The 23440-nt window shown below is 52.8% G+C and overlaps 2 protein-coding genes across 2 annotated transcripts; both read right to left on the bottom strand.

Moving 5' to 3' along the window:
• Positions 1–124: 124 nt before the first annotated feature.
• Positions 125–3562, bottom strand: B3GNT4 (UDP-GlcNAc:betaGal beta-1,3-N-acetylglucosaminyltransferase 4). Its single transcript, XM_041728973.1, has 2 exons — positions 3468–3562; positions 125–1348 (listed from the first exon to the last, which is right to left on the bottom strand). The coding sequence occupies exon 2, from the start codon at positions 1338–1340 to the stop codon at positions 267–269; it is 1074 nt and encodes a 357-aa protein (XP_041584907.1). The 5' UTR covers positions 1341–1348; positions 3468–3562; the 3' UTR covers positions 125–266.
• A 250-nt stretch (positions 3563–3812) lies between these two features.
• LRRC43 (leucine rich repeat containing 43) lies at positions 3813–22631 on the bottom strand. Its single transcript, XM_041728536.1, has 12 exons — positions 22539–22631; positions 21053–21313; positions 19910–20020; positions 18510–18649; positions 15944–16182; positions 14987–15288; positions 14172–14407; positions 12167–12308; positions 11855–12007; positions 11583–11768; positions 11217–11247; positions 3813–3940 (listed from the first exon to the last, which is right to left on the bottom strand). Exons 1-12 carry the CDS (start codon positions 22629–22631, stop codon positions 3813–3815), a joined length of 2022 nt encoding a protein of 673 aa, XP_041584470.1.
• Positions 22632–23440: the final 809 nt, after the last annotated feature.

The following is a 23440-nucleotide window of genomic DNA, read 5'->3' as shown; positions in this document are numbered from 1 at the left end:
GCAGCACCCCAAGGGGCTCCAGGAAACACACACACACACACACACACACACACACACAGACCTCCCCTTGCTAGCGATGCTGCCAAATTTGGCTCCCATTCAACACATGCTGGTACAAGTTAAGCCAGGTTTCAGTGTTTTTAATCAGTGTTAGCAAGGTTCCGGTGGGGGTTACAAAAAAGAAGTCAGCATTCCCTGACACATCAGGGTCAACTGTCAAGGTTCTCAATTTGTCATCATGATAGGAAAATCAACACTGGGTCTACTCAACCCACCCCTCGGAGTTGAGGCAAGGGGGCTGCCGCACACCTGAGCCCCTCATCTGTTACAAGGGCCCACATGGTCCACATTTCCATGGGGCTGAGGCGGTGCACCAGTAGGAGCCCTCGGTACAGGCAGGGGTCTAGGGGGTCCAGGGGCTGCCGTATTCCAAATGTCTTAAAGCCAGCATGGTGCATGGGGCTCACCCCCAGCTTCCTCAGGCACATGCCCACAAAGACATCGTCGATGGGGAAGAGTTCGGCCTCTTCCACCGCTGCTTGGAGGCGCTGCACGGTGGCTCTGGACATGACGTAGCCCCCGCCCCCGGCATAGGGCGGGTAGTGGCGGGCCCTGTACATGGATGGGGGGATGAAGTACTTAACCTTGGTGTTCCTGTTGGGCAGGGCCTGGCGGATAACATCTCCCACCAGGAGGTCCTGGGCTGGGTCCCAGCCATCCAGGAACTCCAGCACGTTAGGGACGTGGACAAAGACGTCGTCATCTCCCTTTAGCATGAAGCGGGTCTGGGAGCAGGCCACTGCAACCCAGCGCTGCAAGTGCAGCTCCTTAAGCGTCAGGTTGAAGAAGTCTTCAGCAAAGTCCCACTGCAGGATATCGTCAAACTCCCGACTCTCGTAGGCCAGCAGCTGGGCAGGGGGCGCTGGTCCCGCCACCCCCAGAAGGAACACCAGTTTCAGCCGCCGGCCCCTGGCCCAGCCCCCCACCCGGCCCCACGTGCTGCGGATAGCCGCCCTCCGCTCCACGTGGCCGGGCTGTGACTTGATGGCCAAGAGCAGGAAGGTGTCCTCAGCACAGCCCGAAGGCTCCAGCAAGATGGAGAAGTTGCGGCAGTGGCGGTAGGTCAAGAAGAGGCGGTGACGGCTAGGCAAGGACAAGGAGATGTTAGCCACTGTGCGGTTGGGGGGACACTGGTTGCGGCGGGGCCCTGGGGGAGCCCAGAAGGGCTGGTGGGCCCCCGAGCCCCCCACTGGCTTGGCCTCCTTCTTCAGGAAGAGCAGGCAGCTGAGCAGCAGCACAGCCAGGCCGTACAGGACCAGCCAGCCCAGCCTGCGGACCATGGCAGGGCCTGCAGGGAGAGAGCGCTGTGAGCCGCCGCCCTGCGCCCGCCACCCAGCAGCCCGCGTCCTGCCGGCCTACCTCTGCCTTTTGCGTTGCAGAGTCCCTCTCCCAGGGTGTGTGGGGGGAGAGAGGGGGGCAGCATTCCTCTCTGCTGGCATCATGGGGGTCTCCACTCTCCCCCCAAAAGGACCTGCAGCTGTTTTAAAACTGGGGAGCCCCAGGGGGCTGTCAGGAGAGCATGTGACTCTTGATCTCAGGGTGGGGAGTTTGAGCTCACACTGGGTGTCAAGATGACTTAAACTGAAAAAATTAAAAACACAGAACACCTGAAGCAGCATCTGCACTTTGGGCATTTCCCAGGAAACTCGAGTATCAGGGTGAACGTGGCACAGAGCCGGTTCATTTCCAAGGAAATTCGTTCTAGGCACAAACCCTGACCTCTGGGGCCCTTGAGTCTAAAGTCAAACCATTGCCCCTGAAAAGCCGGCAGTGTGATCCGCTGGCCGCCAGCCCCGGGCTGGGTCTCAGGGACGGCCGCCTGGGCTCTGCCCTTAGTTTGCGCCCCCAGGGAAGGAACCACCAACACATCCTTCACATCCGCCTGAAGTTCCCCGGCTTCTCGGAAGAAGTCTCTTCTTTCCCACAGGTTTCTTGGTGGGAGCTGCTAAAAATGGGGTTTCAAAAACAACCCACTTGCACAAAAAGCACAAAAGCTCTTCACTCACGTACCAGGGCCACCTCCCCTGCAGCCACCGTCCCCCCTCCGTCCCCCTCACTCAGCTCTGGTTTCCTGAGTCCACGGAGAAGGCCCTGAAATGCGGTTCGAGGAACCTGCCCAAGATCAAGCATAGCAGAGGCACGCAGTCCGCCCAAACTACTGCCGCCCCCTCCGCCCACGTTGGCCCCAGCCCCGCCGCTCGGGGCGCAGAGGTAGGCAGGGCAGGCCGGCCAGAGGTGGGAGACCCCAAATGAACCGGCGCGGACTTCAGACCGTGCTGAGAAATTGAAGCGGAGGGGAATACAGCGACCCGGAGGTTGTTTCAGCCCGTGGTAGGTGGTCTACAAAGGCCCCCTGCTTAAGGGCGTTGGAGCAAGAACAGAACGTCGGGACCAGACCACAAAGATGGAGCAGAGTGTGCCAGGCCGAGCCCAGCGCAGCTCCTGGAGCAGGTGCAGGCGCGATGTCGGGGCAGGAGCGCGGCGTGGCCGGAGCGTGAAGGCGAAGGCCTCCGAGGGCCAGTGCAGGGCGGTGAAGCGGGGCCCTGGCCCGCGACGGGGAGGGCGGGGGCAGCTCGGGCTGGGCTCACTGTCACCCCCGCGGAGATCCACGGGGGACTCAGCGGAGGCAGTGACAGGAGCGCACCGCTTGAAAGGCCCCTCGCTGCTGCAGCTTAGATGACGGGTTGTGGGAAAGGCGAGAGGGGAAACGGCACCAGCTAGGAAGCTGTTGCCTTAGTGAAGACCCGCGACGCGGCTGCGACCGGCGCGCTGGGCGGGCGCTCTGCTTCCGGCGGGTCCCGCGGCCCAACCCGCACCCGCGCCCCTTGCCGCAGCCCCCGGGGCCACCACGGAGCCAGGCTCCCCGAGGTGGCGCACGCTCCGCGCCCCGGGCCGCTCCTCGGCGCCCACGCCCCCCCACCTGCCTGCTGCGCGCCCCCAGGACGCTGACTCTTAACCCGCGTGGGCTCCACTGAGTGCACCACACGCCCCACACGCGTGCTGAGGCCTAAGGGTCTGCAGTGGTCTCTGGGAACAGCCGCCTCGGGTCCTTGGGCTCCGTGACACCACGCGCGACGACGAGGAGGAGGCCGGTTCCTTCTTTCAACCCGACACTGCTGCTGCGCGGGCCGAAAGCGGGCGGGGTCGCCGGGGCAGGGCCCGCGGCGGACACCCCTCCCGGTCCTCAAGGCCCGGTTCCAGCCTTCCGGGCCCCGGTGGGCGAACAGAAGCCGGGGCGCGGCAGGAGGCCGCCGGCCCGCGACCGCCCCCCGGGGAGCCGACCCCGCCGCCAGACCCAGCGTCCTCGCCGCGGCGCGGCGGGCGGAGGCACTGGCAGCCCCGGGCCCTCCGGCACCGTGAGACGCGGCTGCCCCCGGTCCCGCTCTGCCGTCTCCCCGCGGACCTACCTGAGCCGGGACACCGCGCCAGGGACTGGCGAGAAGCTCCGGCAGGCGAGCGGGCACCCGGAGCGCTCGTCTCGCACCGCGGGCTCCCGGGGGTCGATGGGCGGGGCGGGGCGGGGCGGGGGCGGGGCCGCGGGCGGGGCGGGGCGGGGCCGCGGGCGGGGCGGGGGCGGGGCCTCGGGCGGGGCGGGGCGGGGCCGCGGGCGCCCTCCCACACCCGGCCTCCCGCACCCGCTGTGCACCTGCGGGCCCCGGCCCCGGCCCCCCCCCCCCCCCCCCCCCCCCCCCGCCGTGGCGGCCACACGGACGCGGAGCTGCGGGCATCAGAACAGCCTTTAATCGCGCGCCCTACAGGGCGAAGTCCCGGAGCGCCTCCTCGGCCGAGCGGCACTGGTTCAGCTGGACCTGCACCTCCACGGTCAGCGGCTGCGGCTGGTAGTCGCTTTCGGAAATTGCAAGCGCAGATTTTTTCTTTTCTGAGAAATAAAAACACGAGTATGTGAGTCCCGCCCGAGAGGTGTGCGGGCTGCTTCGCCGCCGCCCTGGACGGGCTCGTTACGCGAGCGCCCCTGAAACGCAGAGCCGTGCTCCGACCGAGGGGAAGCGCGCCTGGGAGCGCGGGACTCCGGCCCCGGCCGTGACCGCGGCGAGGACCCCGCGGGGTCCCGGCGAAGCAGACCGTGGAACCAGGCGCAGCTGTTGCAGTTGCGCGTTGAAGCAGCTGCTGGTGTCTTAGAGCAATGTCTCCTTTTCTGGGTCTTTGGAATAATTTTAATTACAACCCACCCCCCCAGCCCATTCCTAAAATCAAATAATTCCAAAGAAAATATGAAACAGGTTGAGCAGCGTTTTCAAAGAATATTGGCAAACCACGGTTATTCGGAGGTGAATATTGGGCAGATGTTTTCTTAAAAAGCGAATGAAGTCTGGCATTGCAGGGAAAACGGGAAGCATTTTGATGAATCTGTAACATTTGAGCTTGCAAGTAGAAACTAGAATTTTGGAACGTGGTATCTGCCACCATAAAGAGTTTCCCAATACTCAAAGACTCTTCCAGTGACATGGGTGCTGATAATGTGATTTTTGGGTAATGTATATGGGTCGACAGTCGGGAAGATCTGCATAACTCAGTGAGCCAGTATTTTACAAATAACCAATGCCTGATGTTACAAATTGTGCATGGGTAAGATAGCCCTTCAAAATGCAGTGTAAAAAAATAAAAATAAAAAAAGCAATGTAGACCAATGGATTTTAACATAACTATGAAAAATGCATTCATATAGTTTTCACTCTGTAACCGCTCTTAAAAAACTACTAGTTGTCAAATTTGACATAATACCAAAGAAAAATATCCAGTTATTTGAAAGTCTTTTAAAATATTCCCTTTTCCAGTTACATGACCACATTGAGATTGGATTGTCATCATCCACTTCAACAACTGCAACACAAGAGATTAACTGCAGAACCAGCTATTTCAGTGCAACTGTCAATTAAGCCAGACAATAAAAAGATTTGCAAAAATGTAAAAAAGAAATGTAAGACCGTCTTAACTCTGGGGCTTGATCATAAATCGTATGCACATATTTGTATGGGTCCTAAAGTCCAGCAGTATACTTTCTTTGTTCTTTTTCAAAGTTGTTTGGCTATCCTTGATCATTTGAATTTCCAGATTTTTAGAATCCACCTGCTGATTTCTTTAAAAAAATAAACCCCCCCATAATTATGATTGAGATCAGGTTGAATTGTAGATCAATTTGACCAAAACCAACATCTAATCAATACTGAATCTCCCTATCCATGTACATATTTATCCCACCATTTAAGTCTTTGATTTGGCAACGTTTTATAGTTTTCAGTATGCAAGACTTCCACATCCTTTGTCAGATTTATCCCTATTTCATATTTTTTTCAATACCATTGTAAATGGTACTATTTTAAAATTTCACTATCTGGTTGTTCATTGCCAGTATATGGAAATACAATTAATTTCTTGAATACTGACCCTGTATCCTACAACCCTGTTAAACTCAGTTTTAGAAGTTTTCTTTTAAAAATAAAAAGGTTTTAAGAGAGAGGGAGTGAGCATGGGAGGAGAGGGGAGAAAGGGAGAGGGAAAAGCAGATTTGCCATGGGGCTCAATCCCAGGCCCCTGGGATCATGATCGGAGCTGAAGGCAGATGCTTAACTGACTGAGCCACCCTGGTGACCCAGAAGCTTTTTTTTTTTTTAAAGATTTTATTTATTCATGATACACAGAGAGAGGCAGAGACACAGGCAGAGGGAGAAGCAGGCTCCATGCAGGGAGTCCATGTGGGACTCAATCCTGGATCCCAGGATCAGGCCCTGAGCTTCGAATATAGGCATTTAATGCTATAAATTACTCTCTAAATACTGTTTTACTAATTTTGACATTTTATATTTTCATTTTCATTCAGTTCGAAATACTTTTGTAATTTCTCTTTTGATTTCTTGATCCGTGGGTTATTTAGATGTTTTATTTCATTCCTAAAATTGGGAGATTTTACAAATATCTTTGCTACTGACTTATTTAATTACACTTGGTCATAGAGGATAGGATACTTTGTATGTCTTGAATTGTTTTAAACATTGAGACTTTATTTATGGTCCACATTATGGAATATCTTGATTCTGTGTGGATGTAGAGAATGTGTATTCTCATGTTATTGGGTGGGGTACTCTATCATCTATAGATGTCAGGTACCTCAAGTCTCCTACATCCTTACTGATTTTCTGTCTACTTGTTCTGTCAATTACTTACGGAGGCGTATTGAAATCTCTGAACATAATTTTGGATTTGTCTATTTCTCCTTATAGTTCTATCAGGTTTTTTTTTTTTTTTCATGTATTTTGAAGCTCAGTTATTAGGTGCATACATGCTTAGGATTGTTACATCCTCCTGACTCCTTTATTATTATGAAATGAGTCTATTCCTGGTAATAGTCTTTCTCTGAAGTCTATTTTGTCTGATATTAGTTGCTCCTTTTTTTTTTATTAGAGTAAGCATGAATTTCTTTCTCCATTTTTTTAAAAGATTTTATTTATTCATTCATGAGAGACACGGAGAAAGAGAGGCAGAGACACAGGCAGAGGGAGAAGCAGGCTCCATGCAGGGAGCCCGACGTGGGACTCGATCCAGGGTCTCCAGGATCATGCCCTGAGCCAAAGGCAGACGCTCAACTGCTGAGCCACCCAGGCGTCCCTCTTTCTCCATTTTTTAACATTTTTGTATCTTTATTTCTAAAGTGGATTTCTGGTAAGCAGCATATGGTTGGATCTTACTTTTTTTTTTTTTTATCCAATCCAAACATCTCTGTGTTTTAATTGGGTTTTCAGACCATTTACATTTAATGTGATTATTGATATGATTGGGCTTAAGTCTACCATCTTAAGTTTTCTATTTATCTCATATGTCCTTTGTTTCTTTTTGTTTCCACCTCCTTTTAGATTAATTATCTTTAGGATCCCTCTTTTCTCTCCTTTGTTGGCTTGTTAGCTAGCTAGCACCCTTTGTTGTATCATTTTGGTGGTTATACTTTAGAGTTTATAATAAATATCATTACCTTAGCTTATCACAGCCTGGCTTCAAGTGATATTGTACTACTTCACATAGAAATAGGAACCTTGCAGTGATATACTTCTATTTCTTTCCTTACTCTCACTCCTGCCCTCCTTGCTATTGTTATACATTCAACTGGTTTTATAAGCACTGCAATATATTTTTTCATTAAATGATTAACAATCATTTAAACATATTAACATAACAAGAAAGGAGTCTTCATATTTAACCCAGTTACCACTTCCAGTGCTCTTGATTTCTTTGTTCAGATCCAGATCCATCTAGTATTTTCTTCTGCTTAAAGGACTTCTTTTAGTATTTCTTATAACACAAGTATGCTGGTGATACATTCTTTCAGCATTTGTATGTTTAGACAACTGTTTGGTTTACTTTTGGTTTTGGAAGATATTTTTGTTAGGTAAAGAATTTTAAGTTGAGAGGTACCTGGCTGGCTCAGTCAGTTGGGCATCTTCCTTCAGCTCAGGTCATGATGTCAGGGTCTTGGGATTGAGCCTCCTGTCGGGCTCCCTGCTCAGTAGGGAGTCTGCTTCTCCTCTCTCCTTCTACCCCTCCACCCCCTTGTGCTCTCTCTCTCAAACAAAAAAAATCTTAAAAAAAAAGATTTAAAAGAAGAATTTTAAGTTGATAGTTATTTTTCCTTAAATGTTTAAGAATTCTTCTACTGTCTTTTATTTGGCATTTTCAGCCAATGATAAAACTGCTGTCATCTTTATCTTTGTTCCTGTCTTTATAACTGATTTTGAGCAGTTTTATTATTTTTTAAGATTTTATTTATTCATGAGAGATGCAGAGAAAGAGAGGCAGAAATACAGGCAAAGAAAGAAGCAGGCTCCCCGCTAGGAGTCCCATGCAGGACTCGGGATCCCGGACCCTAGGATCATGCCCTGAGCCAAAGGTAGACACTCAACCGCTGAACCACCCAGGCATCCCTAAGCAGTTTTATTATTATCTAGCTTGGTTTAGTTTTCTCCATGCTTTTTGTGTTTTGAGTTCACCAAACTTTTTGGATTGATGTATTTATAATTTCCGTCTAACTTGGAAATGTTTCAGCAATTACTTCTTCAAATATCCTTTTTGCCTTCCCCACTCTCCTTTGGAGGACTTTGGCTCCTCTGACTTTGTCTCAAAAGTCACTGATGTTCTGTTCATTTTTTCCCAGTCATTTTTTTGTGTTTGTGGATAGTTTCTACTGCTTCCAGTATACTAATCTTTTCTTCTGAATTATCTAATATGCCATTAATCCCAGTGAATGTGTTTTTAATATGACATGGTAGTTTTCATCCCTAAAAGTTTGGTTTACTGTCCATATTGCTACATACCACAATCTTTCGTTTAGTCTCTTAGATATATGGAATATTAATTATAAGTTTTAATGTCCTTGTCTACTAACATGGATGTCATTTTTGAGTCAATTATGATTGATAAATTCTCATTACATATTAAGTTTTGCTTTTTTTCCATATATGGTAATTTTTTATTGGATGGCAGATGTGAATTTTACCTTGGGTGCTCTTTTTTTCTTAAAGATTTTATTAATTTGAGGGAGAGAGCATGCAAGTGTAGGGAAGGGCAGAGGGAAAGGGAGACAGAAAACCTTAAGCAGACTTCATGCTGAGCACAGAGCCCAACATGGGACTCGATCACACAACTCTGAGATTCTGACCTGAGCTGAAATCAAGAGTTTGATGTTTAAAGACTGAGCCACCCCCAGGTGCCCCACTTTGGGTGCTATTTTTGCATTCCTTTCCATATCTTTGGATTTTGCTTTAGGATATGGTTAAATTTCATCCTCGCAGGACTTGTCCCTTCCTGCTCAAAATCTGAAGTGTTCCCCAGGGTGCTGTGCTCACTCCTTTTCTCTGTCAACATAAGCGCGTATATTTTCATGGTTTTAAATACCATTAAGCTGGGCAGCCCGGGTGGCTCAGCAGTATAGCACCGCCTTCGGCCCAGGGTGTGACCCTGGAGTCCCGGGATCGAGTCCCATGTCGGGCTCCCTGCATGGAGCCTGCTTCTCCCTCTGCCTCTGCGCCTCTCTCTGTCTCTCATGAATAAATAAATAAAATCTTTATAAATAAATAAATACCATTAAGCTGATTCATTCATTCAATGTTGATGGCCTACTATGAGTCTACTATGCTGGGGATGGGATTGTATGACTTTAAAGAGTGCAGGTGCAGCCCCCCACCCTTATAGTTTCAGTGTAGTAGAAGAGATAAAAATAAAACAATTATCTAGATTTGCATCTCTATAGTTTGCGTGGTGCTGAGTACTATAGATGAAAACACCAGGTGCTATGAAGGAAACAAGGAAGGCAACCCATCCAGAGGACCAGCTTCCTGAAAGAAGGCAATTGAAGCTAAAATTTGACAGATGAAGTAGCTGAGGAAACAGTGGCAAGTGTAGATTAAGTATTCCAAGCAGAGTTCTGCAAGGCTTATAGAACATGGCAATGTGGATTTTGTGATGCAGCCAGCAGGAAGTCATGGAAGAATTTCCAATAGAGGAGTGACTCGGCCGGACCTGCCAACAAGATCACCCTGGCTACTGCAGCGGAATGGACAGAGTGGCTGGTGGGAGGAAGGAGGTGCAGCAAGGTGGCCATCGTGGTTGTCTGGGGTGGTGGCAAAGGAGATGGAGAAGGCACTGGGTGACAAAGGGCAGGTGAGGGCAAGGCTTCTTGGATGCTCCACACACTTCGCCTTCACAGGTGCAAAATCAAACTCATCCCAGGGGCAGCTCTGCAGGCCCTGAGCAGAAGCCTCTCCTGCCCACTGCCCTCCTGGCCCCCCAGTAACTCTCAGACCTGTCTCCCCCGCACTGTCTCTGCTGTCCATTCCAGGTCAGGCCCTCAGCATTTCTTGCCTTTTACATTGTTTTTTTTTTTTTTTAAGGTGAATTTCTTTTCATCAAGATAAAATTCTCATAATAGTCAACATTTTAACTACTTTTAAGTGTACACTTCTGTGGGTTTTAGTATATTCATAATGTTGTTCAACCATTATCATTAACTCCAGAACGTTTTGTCCCCCGCCTGGAAACCCTGTACCCATTAGCAGTCACCTCCCTCCCCCAGCTCTCAGCCCCCACTGATCTACTTTGTGTCCCTATGGATTCACTCGTTCCGGGACATTTCACATAAATGGAATCATACACTATATGGCCTTTTGCGACTGGCTGCCTTCCCTGCCATCCCTCTGAGCTCTACCCATGCAGTGCCTTGTTTCTTTTCTCTGCTGAGGAATCTCCACTGTATGGAAATACCACGTCCTGTTTGGGCATTCGTCCACTGATGGGCATTGGGCTGAATCCACCTTTTGGCTGTCAGGAATAGTGCTGCCCCGACTTTACCGTATACTTTGCAGCAGCCTCCCAGCTGCTCTCCCCATCTCCTATTGCTCCTTGCAAGCCTGCCAGTTCTTTCTAAACTCAGACCTAAAGGTTACCTATTTCAGAGGCTCCACTGACCACCCCTTGTTCATAGAACAAGCCCACACTCCTTGTGGGGCAAATAGGGCCAAGGACCTGAAACAAGCCAGGCAACTGCCGAGCCGGAAGGACCCTGGCCTCGTCCCAACTCAGCCCCCTATCCCACATCACCTGGCTCCCCCCGCCCCAGACCACCTCACCTGTCCTTAGCAAAACCTATAGCACGTTGTGCTTGTCTCAGGGATGCAGGAAAGGTGTAGGGTTTGGTCCTTAGGGTGGGCATGGCCCTCCCAATGCCCAGAAGGTATGATTCTCCATCCTCCCATTTCTTTGGTCCCCAACCAGGCTAATCCTTCCCAAGGTCCTGCTATGGTCTGAAATCCTAACCCCCCAGAAGTGACGGTATTAGGAGATGGGGGCTTGGGAGGTCATGAGGTCATGAGGGCAGAGCCTCATGAATGGGCCTAGTATCCTTACAAAAAGCAGCTCTGGAGAGACCCCTTACCCCCCTCCACCATAGGATGTAGCAAAGGGGGCTGGTTACCAACCAGGACCCTCACCTAACGATGCTGGCACCTTGGTCTTGGACTTCCCAGCCTCCATAACTGCAAGAAATAAATGTCTGTTGTTTACCAGCCTGCCAGGCTCTGGCATTGCTACTGCAGCCTGAACAGACTAAGGCTCCCACTGAACATTCCCTGCTCTCGGTCACCATCATCACTTACCATTTTTAGCTTTCTTGTTCTTCTTCAAATCCTGAGAGAAAGAACCACAACATGAGAGGCTCCCTGGAGTCAGGGCGTGCTTGGGAAGGGGCGGTGCAGATGCCTGTGCAGTCCTGTGGGGCTCCCCGCCCAGGGAGGCAAGGCCGGCCTTCCAGAGAGGACCGGGCCTGACCTGCCCCCTTGCCTGGCTCCTCACGCCCGAGAAGGCTGCCCAAGGAGCCGGCGACCCAGAAAGCTGGGAGCTGGGCAGTGCTGCCCGTGCCTCCCGGGGCCTGCCTGAGGAGTCTGGGAGGCTCAGAGCCCCCTGGAGCCCCTCCTTGCCCAGCACTGCTTTGGTGGACAGGAGGGACAGAGGCCCCGCTGTACCCTAAGAAACATCAGCCTGTCGATTTCCGGGGTGCGGATCACCCCAAAGTTGCACACGGAGGACACAAGCGGCTCCCCTGCCAGCAGGGGCTCCAAGGCCAGCAGGCCGCTGCCCAGCACGCTCAGGATGGGGGGGTCCTGGCGGAGCTCCTTTGGAAGCTCCTTCTTCTTGGCCGCCTTCTGCTCCTGCAGAGGGGAGAGGCCGGAGAGCAGGCGGGGCCCCCCACGGACCAGGCCCAGAGCACCCACAGCCACCGCCGCCCAGCCGGTACCTTTGCCTTCCCTTTCTCCCCTTTCCCTGCCTTGTCGTTCCCGTCTTTTTCCTTGTCTTTGTCCTTCTTCCCTTTCTTGTCCTTCTCCCCTTTTCCTTTCTTGGCAGGCGACACAATGTCGACAGGAGGCGGCACCAGAGGCCAGGAGAGGATCTAGGGGACAGCGAGGTGGCCGCGGTGAATACGGGCCAGGCCAGGCCGGGGCTAGCTGGGGCCTGCCAACACGGGAGCAGAGCCACGCGGCACCCGGACAGAAGAGCGGAGGCTGGGGGAGGGGGCCCGTGTGTGGACTGTGGGGATCCGCGCCCCCACCTTCTCCTCCACAATGGTCACGGTGGTTCCCGCCAGCAGGAAGGCCTTGAGGGGCACCAGATCTCTGAGGCTGTGCTGCATCTCATAGTTGCAGGGAATGACATCTGTCCAGGGCTTGCGGGTGGTGCTGAAGAGGACTGTCCTTGGGGAGGGCAGAGGCAGACAGGGCACCATCACCCAGGAGGCTGTGGCCAGGGACGAGGACAAGGCTTTTGGGAAGATATGCACAGCGTGCCACGAGGCCAGACCCAGGATTACTGCCCGATGCCATTTATATAAAGGTCTAAGAGAGGCACGGTGACTAATGGTGTCACCTGAGTTGATGATGACCCTTGGGAAAGAGGGAGGGGCCTGGGGAGTCTTCAGAGGTTGTTATATTGTTTCTTTTTTAAATTATTTTTTTACTGGGGCAGCCTGGGTAGCTCAGCAGTTTAGCGCCACCTTCAGCCCAAGGCCTGTTCCTGGAGGCCCCGGGTCGAGTCCCACGTGGGGCTCCCTGCTGGAGCCTGCTTCTCCCTCTGCCTGTGTGTCTGCCTCTGTCTCTCTCTCTCTCTCTGTCTCTCATAAGTAAACAAATAAAATCTTTTAAAAAATAATAAAAAATAAAAACATAATAGAACAGGTTGGTGTGTCCACATCCGCATGGAGAATCGGCAAATTTCAAACTGATACCCAGAATATGAGTTCATTTTTTAAAAAAACAAATTATGAGTATATAGCTTTGTACACATGACTGGGAAGTATATGCACAAAACTATTAAGAGGGATTCATCCTGGGGCACCTGGCTGGCTCAGTCGGTAAAGCGCCTGCCTACCGCTCAGGTCATGGTCCTGGGGTCCTGGGATCGAGTCCCACGTTAGGCTCCCTGCTCAGCAAGGTGTCTGCTTCTCCCTCTGCCCTTACCCCCTCGCTCGTGATCTCTGTCTCTCAAATACATAAAACATTTAATAAATAATAAAAGAGTACTTCATTCCATGGGATGAATTAGATGGATACATGAGAAGAGGCTTTTATTTTCTAATTTACACCTTTTTTTAAAAAGCAGAATCATTTGTAGTTCTTACGTTTTTGTGAATATTTTCAAAAATGCAACCAGCACAACCACCGCAAGATCATCAGCGGTGGCTGGCTGAGGAGCCTGGCTGGGGCTGGAGGTTGCCTCCCCTCCTCCGGCAGTGGGGAGTGCGACACAAGGGGCCACTGTGGCTCCCCCCCAGTCTCCACAAGCCTGTATCATTTACATTCTGTGGAGGTTGCAAGTAATTTTTTAAAAAACAACTCTTTTAGGGATCCCTGGGTGGCGCAGCGGTTTAGCACCTGCCTTTGGCCCAGGGCGCGATCCTGGAGACCCGGGATCGAATCCCACATCGGGCTCCCGGTGCATGGAGCCTGCTTCTCCCTCTGCCTGTGTCTCTGCCTCTCTCTCTCTCTCTCTCTGTGTGTGACTATCATAAATAAATAAAATAAATAAAAAGAAACTAAATTAAAAAAAAAAACAACTGTTTTAGCTAGGGGAGAAGCTGGCTTTCCCAATTCCTTGAGGGCGTCGGTAGCAGGGTCTGCGTGGGGCACAGGCTCAGGTAATCAGAAGTCACAGGTTCTGTTTGCTGCTGCGCCACCAGCACCGCCGCCACCGCCCCCATCAGAGGAATCGACGGCAAAACCAGCCGAGAGCAGGAACTTTGTGAACAAACAAAACTAAAAGCAAACCGAGTTCCATGTTTAGCGACTGGTCACAAAATCAGTTAATAGGGCTTCGAACACTAAATGAGAAGTGACTCCAGGTTCTTGTAAAATTCTTCACCATCGAAAAAGGTTCCTTAGCAAGGAAGACAAAGCACGTGGTACCCAGGGGACAGCCCGTCGGAGGCCGCGGGGGGCCCCAACCCCGGCCCCGCCCCGCGCCGGCCCCGCCCCGCGCCGGCCCCGCCCCCGCCCCGCCCCGCGCCGGCCCCGCCCCGCCCCGCGCCGGCCCCGCCCCGCGCCGGCTCCCGCCGCCCTTACCCCGGGGAGGGGCGGAGCCGGGGATCCGCGCGCGGCCGCAGCTGCGCCAGCCCCGCCAGCTCCTCCGCCGAGTCCGTCACCCAGGGCGGGGCCGCCGACGCGCCCGAGGCCGGCGAGTCCTCCCGCTCCCCCGACGGCGAGGACTGGCCCGACTCTGCGGAGTCTTCGCGCCCCTCGGAGAGCTCCTCGCGGACGTCCGGGCCCAGCTGCTCGCCGCGCGCCGAGGGCTTGACGGTCTGCGGGAGAGACACGGGCCCCGCGGGGCCGCCGCTCGGGGTCCTCGGCGCAGCGCGCACGTGCGGGAGCAGGTGCCTGTGCCCCGGGCGGGAAGCAAGGAGGCTTCTGGGCTGTTGTTGTTTTAAATGCCCGTCTCGCCCCTCCTGAGAGGTCTACGTTAGGAGGAACGATTTCTGCGGGAGCTGGGGTGCCCCCATTCTCCTGGCTGGATGATACCCTTGGCTTTGCCTTTGGTGAGAAGAGTGATGGAAGAGCAGGGGAGAGGCATGGGGAGAGGTAGGGGGAGAGTGAGTTAGGGGGAGAGTGAGTTAGGGGGAGAGTTAGTTAGGGAGAGAGTGAGTTAGGGGGAGAGTTAGGGGGAGAGTGAGGGGGAGACTTAGGGGGAGTGGTAGGGGGAGAGGTAGGGGAGAGGTAGAGGAGAGGTAGGGGGAGAGGTAGGGGAGAAGCCTGCTTGTACATGCTGCTCCCTGGTGAGGCCATTTGCTGGGATTTCAAGGGCAAAGGAAGGAGGCGAAGGGCAGTGAGCTGCAAGAAAGGGTCTGACCAGAGCCGCTTCCCCCTCAGAGTCGGGTGTGAACCAGAAAGCTCCAATTAAGGGGGTTTTCTGGGCTCCAAGAAGCGGTTCTGCTGCACAGGAGACCCCGAGCGCCGCCCAGGCCCCTGGCTCCCGGGACAGCCCGAGGGGAACCCACCTCAGCCAGCACACCACCATATTTACTTCCTTCTCCTTCTTCATCTTCCACAAAACCGTAGGTCACATAATAGCTGTAACTGATAAAAGGGCCTTGGGGCCCCGGGTCGGGGTCCAAGATAGAGGTGTCAGGAACCCCCTTGACATTTCCAATGGTCACCACGAGCTGCGCCTCACATGCCAAAAGGTCTGCAAGGGGGATGCGCGGAAGTGAGGGGTAGGCAGGGGAGGGCATGGCCAACAGGGTCCCTGCATTCTCTCCTCCACCCGGGCCCAGCCTCACAGTGTGCAGACTTGGGCTCAAATCCCAGTTCTGCCAAGTTCAAACACAGTGATGTGCAGCACGTCCCTTTTTGGTAAGATGGTAAGACACCCCTCTTGTTTTCCTGATCTGTATAATGGGAATGACAGTAGTTGCTTTGCAGGACGGTTACAGATGAAGAATACCTGTTACCTTAGCACAGCCAGGCACACAGTCGCGGGAGCTGTTTGTTACCAACGTTGTATCACCCTTACCCTGAGAAGGATCTGATGCAGCTTGTGGCATGGGCCACAAGGGGGTGATCTCAAGCCACCGCAGAAGTAAAGAAATTGGTTTCAAGAATGTTTCCTGTTTGCCTAGGATGGTCTCACCCTCCTTACCACTTCTGTCCCCCAATCCCAGGTACAGAGATCAAAAATCTGGGAGAGGACTCTGATCAAGAAGGTGAGCTACACTTGACTAAGGTGTGGGTCCACTGGGGAGCTGCAGGGACAGGCCACCCTGTATGATGGTGGACAGGCAAGCTGAGGCTCAGGGCATCAAATATCAGCCCCTCCCCACTTTGCACATCGGCTTCCTCACCCCCATGGTGGCTGAGCCCCCTGAACTGATACTTCTCACTGGGAGACACGGTGATGTCATCTAGCACGCAGAGCCGGGGCAGGCTGTCGATGGTGAAACCTCGGTAGTAGGGCACCAGGCCCAGTGGGTTCCCCTGCAGCACGAGCAGCCTCAGATGTTGGAGGGTGCTGAGGCTGGCGATCATGCCCTGCAGGTCCGTCAGGTCATTGAAGCTCAGGTCCAGAGAGACAAGGTTGGGCCTAGAAGGGGAGCAGGAGAGTCCAGAGGCAGGGTGAGCACAGGGGTGGGGACTGGCAGCTGTGTCATGCGCCAGGCCTGCCCTGCTCACCATCCCCCAGCACCCCGTGTCCAGGACAGACAGCAGGCCTGTGCTGAGGGTGGGAGGGGAGCCCCAGCCCACCCTTGTCTCACAAATTAGCCCCTTGTTGGGAAGCACCTCTCAGTCCTATTGCCCCCTCCCCCCATGACACTGCCATCATCACTGTGACACAGAGGTGGCCCTGGTCACATCCTGCCTCCCCTGACTTCCATTTACATAGATCTCTCCTTCTCAGTTAAACTCCTGATACCTTCCATAGATCTGATACAGCACTGTGCCTCCAGAAGGTTCTCAACAAAGACAGACACGGGCAAGGAAGGCAGAGGGAAGCCACGTGGGGAGGAGCAGTGGAGGGAGGTAAGAGAGGCAGGTAAATATGGGGACCTGAGAATAGGGTACGTGAAGCTAGAGGACACCTTCCAAAGCCTGACTGGCTCATGGTCGTAAGAAGCCACATGATTCATTTCTTGGGGGAACATGAGTGAAGAGGAACGTGCCAGTGAGGACAAAGGAGGCACCCTCCTTTCCAGTCTGGTGAAAACTGGCCAGGAAGAGGGGGGCACAGGTGTGTTCCCCAACTGCACAAACTAGAAAGCAAACAGGTTCCAGATCTGAGAACAGCAGCAAGAAAAATGTGAGGGGCACGGCATGGTCACATGGATACCCTACGGCCTCCAGCAGACGGAGTGCCCTCACTCAGGCGCGTCCCGCTCCCTTCTGCCCTGCTTTTCTGGCCTGTGTAGCCAGTTGAGGGGGAAATGCCCAAAAGGACATTTCGTGGGGACCAGCACACAGACCTTGTCCAACGACAGCCTTCAAGAAGACTGGGAAGACCCGAGGAAAATCCATCCATGAGAAGGGGACCCTAGTTTTAATCTCAGTGAAAGACAGAGGTTTCCCTTACGTGTTTTTATGAAACTCACACTTGGCACGAAGCAGGTAACCTAGGTTTAGAGAAAGTCTGTTTTCCAAATAAAAAATCAGAACACATGGAGCACAGTCCATGGTATGAGTCTGAAATCAGCCATCACAGGAAGTCCAAAATGTACGCTTCCCTCCTGGGCTACGTTCTCTGGCAGCTAAAGTCAGTGGAAGAAACTGGAATTGTGCATGGCCAAGGCTATGGCAAGGGTGGAAGGAGGAGGAGGAGGAAGGAAATTATATCAGAGATGGGGACCCTCCAAGAGTGTATACAGCTGGGCCACCTGAGATCGTTTTCCAGATAACCTAGAAAAGCAAGGAAGGGATGCTGACCGATGCCTTCTGCCCACTCCAGGCTGCGGAGAAGGGAACCATAGTGTAGCCCACGCAGCGCCGCCCAAGATGCTGAAACCCTGGGAATCCTCGAGGCATGTTCTGGAAGCCTTCCTCTGACAGCCTTTCGCAGGTGGCCTCTGATTCCCCCATACTCCTCAGACCCCAGGTTTTGTTTCCCTCCGCTCACTCCCAAAGGAGACAAGCCAAACCAAGAGTAGTCTGTAGAGCAGCGACTTTCAGCTTGGGGTGATTTTGCACCCCACCTAGTGGGCACAGTCTACGAACGTTTGGTGGTTACAACTGGTGTGGGGGTGCAACTGGCATCTAGTGGGTGAAGGCCAGAGGTGCTGCTCTGCTTCCTACGGAGCATGAGACAGCCCCACCCCAGTTGCCCACTCCAGTGTCGGCAATATCCAAGCTGAGAAATCCTGCTCTCAAAGCATCAGAGGGAAAGGTCTGACTCACTCCTGCTACCTCTTGTATCTTTCCTTGGGCTTCAGTGGGAATTTTTGCTTATTTGGTCAGAAATAAATCCTAGCTCTGGAGCTGGCAGCCAACCAACAATTATTATAGAAATAAGCAAAGCAAAAAAGGGAAGGAAAGGAAAGGAAAGGAAAGGAAAGGAAAGGAAAGGAAAGGAAAGGAAAGGAAAGGAAAGGGAGAGGAGGAAAGGAAAGAGAGAGGAGGAAAGGAAAGAGAGAGGAAGGAAAGGAAAGGAAAGGAAAGGAAAGGAAAGGAAAGGAAAGGAAAGGAAAGGAAAGGAAAGGAAAGGAAAGGGAGAGGAGGAAAGGAAAGAGAGAGGAGGAAAGGAAAGGAAAGAAGAGGAAAGGAAAGGAAAGAAGAGGAAAGGAAAGGAGAGGAAAGGAAAGGGAAGGAAAGGGAAAGGGAAGGAAAGGAGCAAGCTAAGGTGAGTCCTTCAAGGCACCAGGGTGGAATCACCCAAACCTAAGACTTAAGTGTCTCTCTCTCCATCCGGGGCTCTCCAGTTACCAGTGATCTGCGGTGACATACAGACTTTCTAAGGGGCCCAGAAGCTTGTTGTGACCCAAGCCCAAGTGCTGGAGACGTGGGGGCGGGTGGGCACACAGACACTCCATACTGGTGATCTTGTTGCCATAGAGCTCCAGCACCTGAGAGAAGCAGAAAGAACGGTGCCTGTGAGCTGGAGTCTGTCCGTCCATCTGTCCTTCCCCTCCCTCCCTAAGAAACAACAGGATGGAACTGTGTAGTACTCATGCCACGCCGCCCTGTGCCCATCTGGACTCCCTTTAAAATACGGGGTGGAGGGGATATTTCTGCAGGAGGTGTTGGAAAGTTTCTTTTCCTTAGTGAAGGAGATGTGAAAATTTGGCATAGGAGGTGATGGCGGAGCGGATGGGTACATGCATAGCATTTTGCCGCCGCTCAACCCACGGTGGCACATCTTTGGGAAAGCCAAAGGGTCCCTGCTGGCCTTTGGAGCCAGTAAGGCATCAGCTGGAGCGTCACGAAGCATTCTTGGCTTTCTGCTCCAAGGCCTCTCCTGGTTTCTTCCTAGGCCCAGCATGTAGCCATATTTCTGAGTCCCTTCTGCCACTATATCTACTAATTTCCACACTTAATTTGAAATTGAGATCATTTTGATATGTTCAGCTGAAAACACATCATAAAGCCTGGGCTAGCTTTATTTAAAGTGATTTTTTTCCCATTGTGGCAAAATATATATGATTCACCATTTTCCCTATTTCTATGTGTACCATTCAGAAGCATTAAGTAGAGTCCCATCGTTGTGCAGCCATCATCACTCCTATTTCTGAAGATGTTTACCACCCCAGATGGATGTTCTGGACCGTCACAATGGTCCCCCCACTGGGTACCGCAATGACTCCCCATTGCCCTCACTCTGACCCCAGTAACCTCTGCTCTACTGTGATCCCTGTGGATTTGCCTCTTCTAGATATTTTGTGGAAGTGGAATCATCTAATATGTGACCTTTTGTGTCTGACCTCTCTCATTCAACATAATGTTTTCAAGTTTTATCCATGCTTTAGCATGAATCATTCCCTTTTATGACTAACATCTCACTGTGTGGAGAGACCACATTTTGTTTACCCACCCATCTGCTGATGGACCTTTCAGTTGGCCCCACCTTTTGGCTGTGGTGGGTAATGCTGCTGTGACCACCACCGGCCTGCAAGAATCCCAGTCCTTGCCTTCAATTCTTTGGGGCATATATTGAGAGATGGAATTGCTGGGTCACGTGGAAATTGTACTTTTTGAGGAATCTGGCCTCCCTCTCCAAAGCCTGGGGCTGGCCCTTGGCACCCAGCCACACTGGCCAAACCTTCCATTGGCAGGGTCTCTGGGCTGCACCAGCCCGCAGACACTAAATGGAGCCTGGGACTCTTTACCTTGAGAGTTGGGGGCAGGTTGATGGCATCAACCTCCTTGATTTGGTTGGCACTCAGTACCAACTCTTCGAGTTTTAGAAACTTCAGGAGACCTTTATCCACCAGGTTCACCTAGAAGGAAAGGTCAAGAAGCTAAGAGCTCTCATGGGCGAGGCAGCTGTGGAGCAGAAATAGGGTCTACAGGAGGGCAGCAACAGCTGGCCTCCCGAGGGGGTTACTTGGTGCACGCCAACCCCCTTTCTCTCCCTAACCACCCTCCTCACAGACTCTCCTGCACATCCCACCAGCCACTCCACCTCGACCACGGGGTGGTCTCTCACCTCTGAGCCCTCACCCCACCCCCTGGAGAGGTTGTACAACTTCCAGCCCAGTGTCCCGTGTCCCCTATTGGACTGTGAGCTCCAAAGACCAGGGATCCCATATTCTTTGCTGTCTACCCCTGGGCCACAGTGAATCCTGAGGCTGTAAGGTATTGCTGGTTGACACACAGCAGGGTCAGACCTAAAGTTCAGAGGTCTTCCTGCAAATCTTCAGTTCTCTGTGGCCTCAAAGTCATTAGGGCCCTACCCGGTGACTATGCCACTTTGCCCAGGATTGAGGGGTCCTGAGGACACAAAACTTTCATAGTTGACAGTGGGAAAGTCCCAGGCAAATTGGTAGGAGTGGCTCCTGCTCCTCATGCCTGGTACTGTGGGAATTCACAGTTTCTCCGGGAAAGGAGAAGCAAAAGCAGGAAGGCTGAGTTTGCAGCACGGGACTCTGTTATTGGTAGAAGCGAAGAAGGCTTTTTCGTAACAGAAACTAATACGGTACTAACCCTAACCCCTAAACCTGGGCCCCCACGGTGTAAATTAAGTAAAACCAATATGGATACCTTAGAGGTCGCTCCTGGGACCCAGGAGGGCCAAGTGCAGGGTGCACCAGAAGCCAGCTACACAAGACACACCTGGATTCCCCCAGGGACGAAGAACGAAGACACCCAACAAATGAGCAGCTGGCCCTGCTTGGTGGAGCGGCTGGTGAAATTAGGGGGACAGAGCTACCGTCCCATCCTTCCTCCCATTTAACACCGAGGCCCCACCACTAAGGACTGTACAGTTTTATAGGGGAATGGCCTCCTTAACCTCAACCCCCGGCTCTTACCTGCTTGTCCACCACCCGTAGGGACCTGAAGTAGGAGTAGAAGAAGGTGTCTTTGAGCACCAGGGGATTCTGGATGGCCAGTTCTTTCAGAAAACGGTCCTCTGCACTGGAGCCCTCCAGCAGAGCCCAGGGTGAGTGGGGGCTACGGACCAGGTCCAACAGGGCCTCCACCGACTCCTCCCCAGGGCTCACGACCTCCTCGTCTCTGGGGATCAGCTCCCTCCATGCTCGGGGAGTTCGAGGAAGAAAGCGTGACTTATTCTGCAGTGGTGGAGGTGGAGAATGTGCTACTCGTGACTCAGCCCTCTCAAGGATTCAAGACTCCCCAGATAGAGCAGATTGTAAGATAGGACAATCAGGGATAAAGAGTTTAGAGATCTAGACAGTGAGTAATCAGTTTTGACTGATTATTAGCCATGGATAGAACCACAGACTGAGAACTACATTTCTGCCTTTAGGGGTTTACTCAAGCTGGGACCCTGGAAACACCAGGTGAGAGCATCCAAATATTTAAGATGTATGCACTAGAAGCTAGGAGGCAAGCAAAAGGCAATCTGGGAGGTGTATTAACCAAGGAAAGGCTTTTGAGGGAAAAGTGGCAAGGCTGAAAAGGTTGAATTCAGAATTTAGATGTCACAGAGGATGATGAGTCCCAGAGTGGACTTTCTCCCAGCCTTTTCTCCAGGAGACACTTGAGAGACATCCATGAAACCCCAAGAGCTCCCAGCGGATGCCAGGTACACATAGTAGGTTGTGCAACAATGTTTGTTGATGAAACACATGAATTAGTTCCTTGATTGGTGTCCTGGTTTTCTCCTCTGCGGAAATGGGAACACTGACCTCCCCTTAGCGCCTACAGTGTGGGGGGCGCCAGCTCTCCAGCAAGTGGGAGGGCAACATTCTAGACCCTCAGGATACTCCTGTGCACATCTGAGGGAGGCAGGTTCTCGGTGTCGCGCTCCTCACCCAGCTGTTGGGAGTGGGGTGTGGACACACACCTGCTCCAGCCCTCCTGAGCCACACTGGCTGCCCAGGAGGAAGCCTTAGGAGGGAAGGGCTTCTGGCCTCAGAAACAAGGAGACAGGAAGGGAGGGAGGAGGCCGCTTCTCCCAGGCCCACTAGCCTCTGCACCACCAGAACCATGCCCTGCACTCGGCCTGGGGGCTCTCGCCACGTGTCCTGCGGCACCCGAAGGTGGACAGGCGCTTTGCCCAGGCAAAAGCTTTTCACCCCAAAAGGTGCCTGGTGTCTTGAACAGACTGAGAAGCCCTACCCCAGGTCAGCCTGATGTGCTGGGGATGGGGTCAGGCCCACAGTCCTCGCAGAGTCCTCGCAGGGTCGCGGCCCGCACCCCAGGTCAGGCCCAGACCCAAACCTCCCCCAGGCTTCTCCAGCTCAGCCACGTGCTGCGCCCGCCCCGGGCAGCCCGTCCGTGCCCCACGGCCCGAGTCCGTCCTCGCCGCCCCCGCCGGCGCCCAGAGCGCACCCAGCTGCCCGTGCCGCACGGGAACTCGCGCAGGCACAGCTGCCTCAGGTGCTCCCGGACCGCTGCGCTCAAGGCCCTGCCCGGCTTCTCCATCGCTGCGCGGCCGCGGCCCTACAGCCGCCTGCCAACCGCCGGGCGCGCGCCGGGGCTGGCACGTGGCGTTCCCGAACCCACCTGCGCCGGCGTCTGCGCGCTTCTCCCCGGAGCCGGAGCCGGAGCTGGAGCGGGAGCTGGAGCCGGAGCCCCGAGACTGCTGCAGGCGGGGACGCCCTGGGTTTTCTCCTCTGGCCCAGCCCAGCTCGCAGCTGTAGAATGGGATACTCGTGCGCTTCCCACAACCCCCGGGCTCTAACTGCTGTAGCTCCCAGCAGATGCCGAGCGCTTCCCGAGGAGAAAAATGCTAATTATCATCCCCATTTGACAGATCCAGAAAGGAAAGATGAGCCCAAGGTCAAACAATCTCAAGATTCTAACCGGTGGATTCCAGTGGGTCTCTTTAACCCCTGAGTCACACACGGGTTGTAACAATCCCTGTTTGCATGTATTAACCATTTTAGCACCAAGATCTCATTTTAGACTGGAGGCGATCTCATTCATCTCTCCGTTCTCAGAGCACCTAGCATCTAGCCTACTGCTGGCCAAAAAGGAAGGGCTCCTGGGCACAGGTTTGAGAAATAAATAGGATAAGATGATTCTGGATTCTAGAATTTGGAAATGCAACATCTTTATTGAGATACAATTTACAAACCCCAAAATTCACCTGTTTGAAATGTGCAATTTTGTGATTTTTAGTATATTCACAATGCAACTATATTCATAGTGCAACCATCAGCGTTATCTGATTTTTAACTTTGTCCTCACCCCAAAAGGAAACCCCATACCCACAAGGCAGTCAATCCTCA

The sequence above is a fragment of the Vulpes lagopus genome, chromosome 14 (assembly GCF_018345385.1).
Source record: "Vulpes lagopus strain Blue_001 chromosome 14, ASM1834538v1, whole genome shotgun sequence".
In the NCBI taxonomy this organism is placed as follows: Eukaryota; Metazoa; Chordata; class Mammalia; order Carnivora; family Canidae; genus Vulpes; species Vulpes lagopus.
This window is presented reverse-complemented; position numbering and strand designations above follow the sequence as displayed.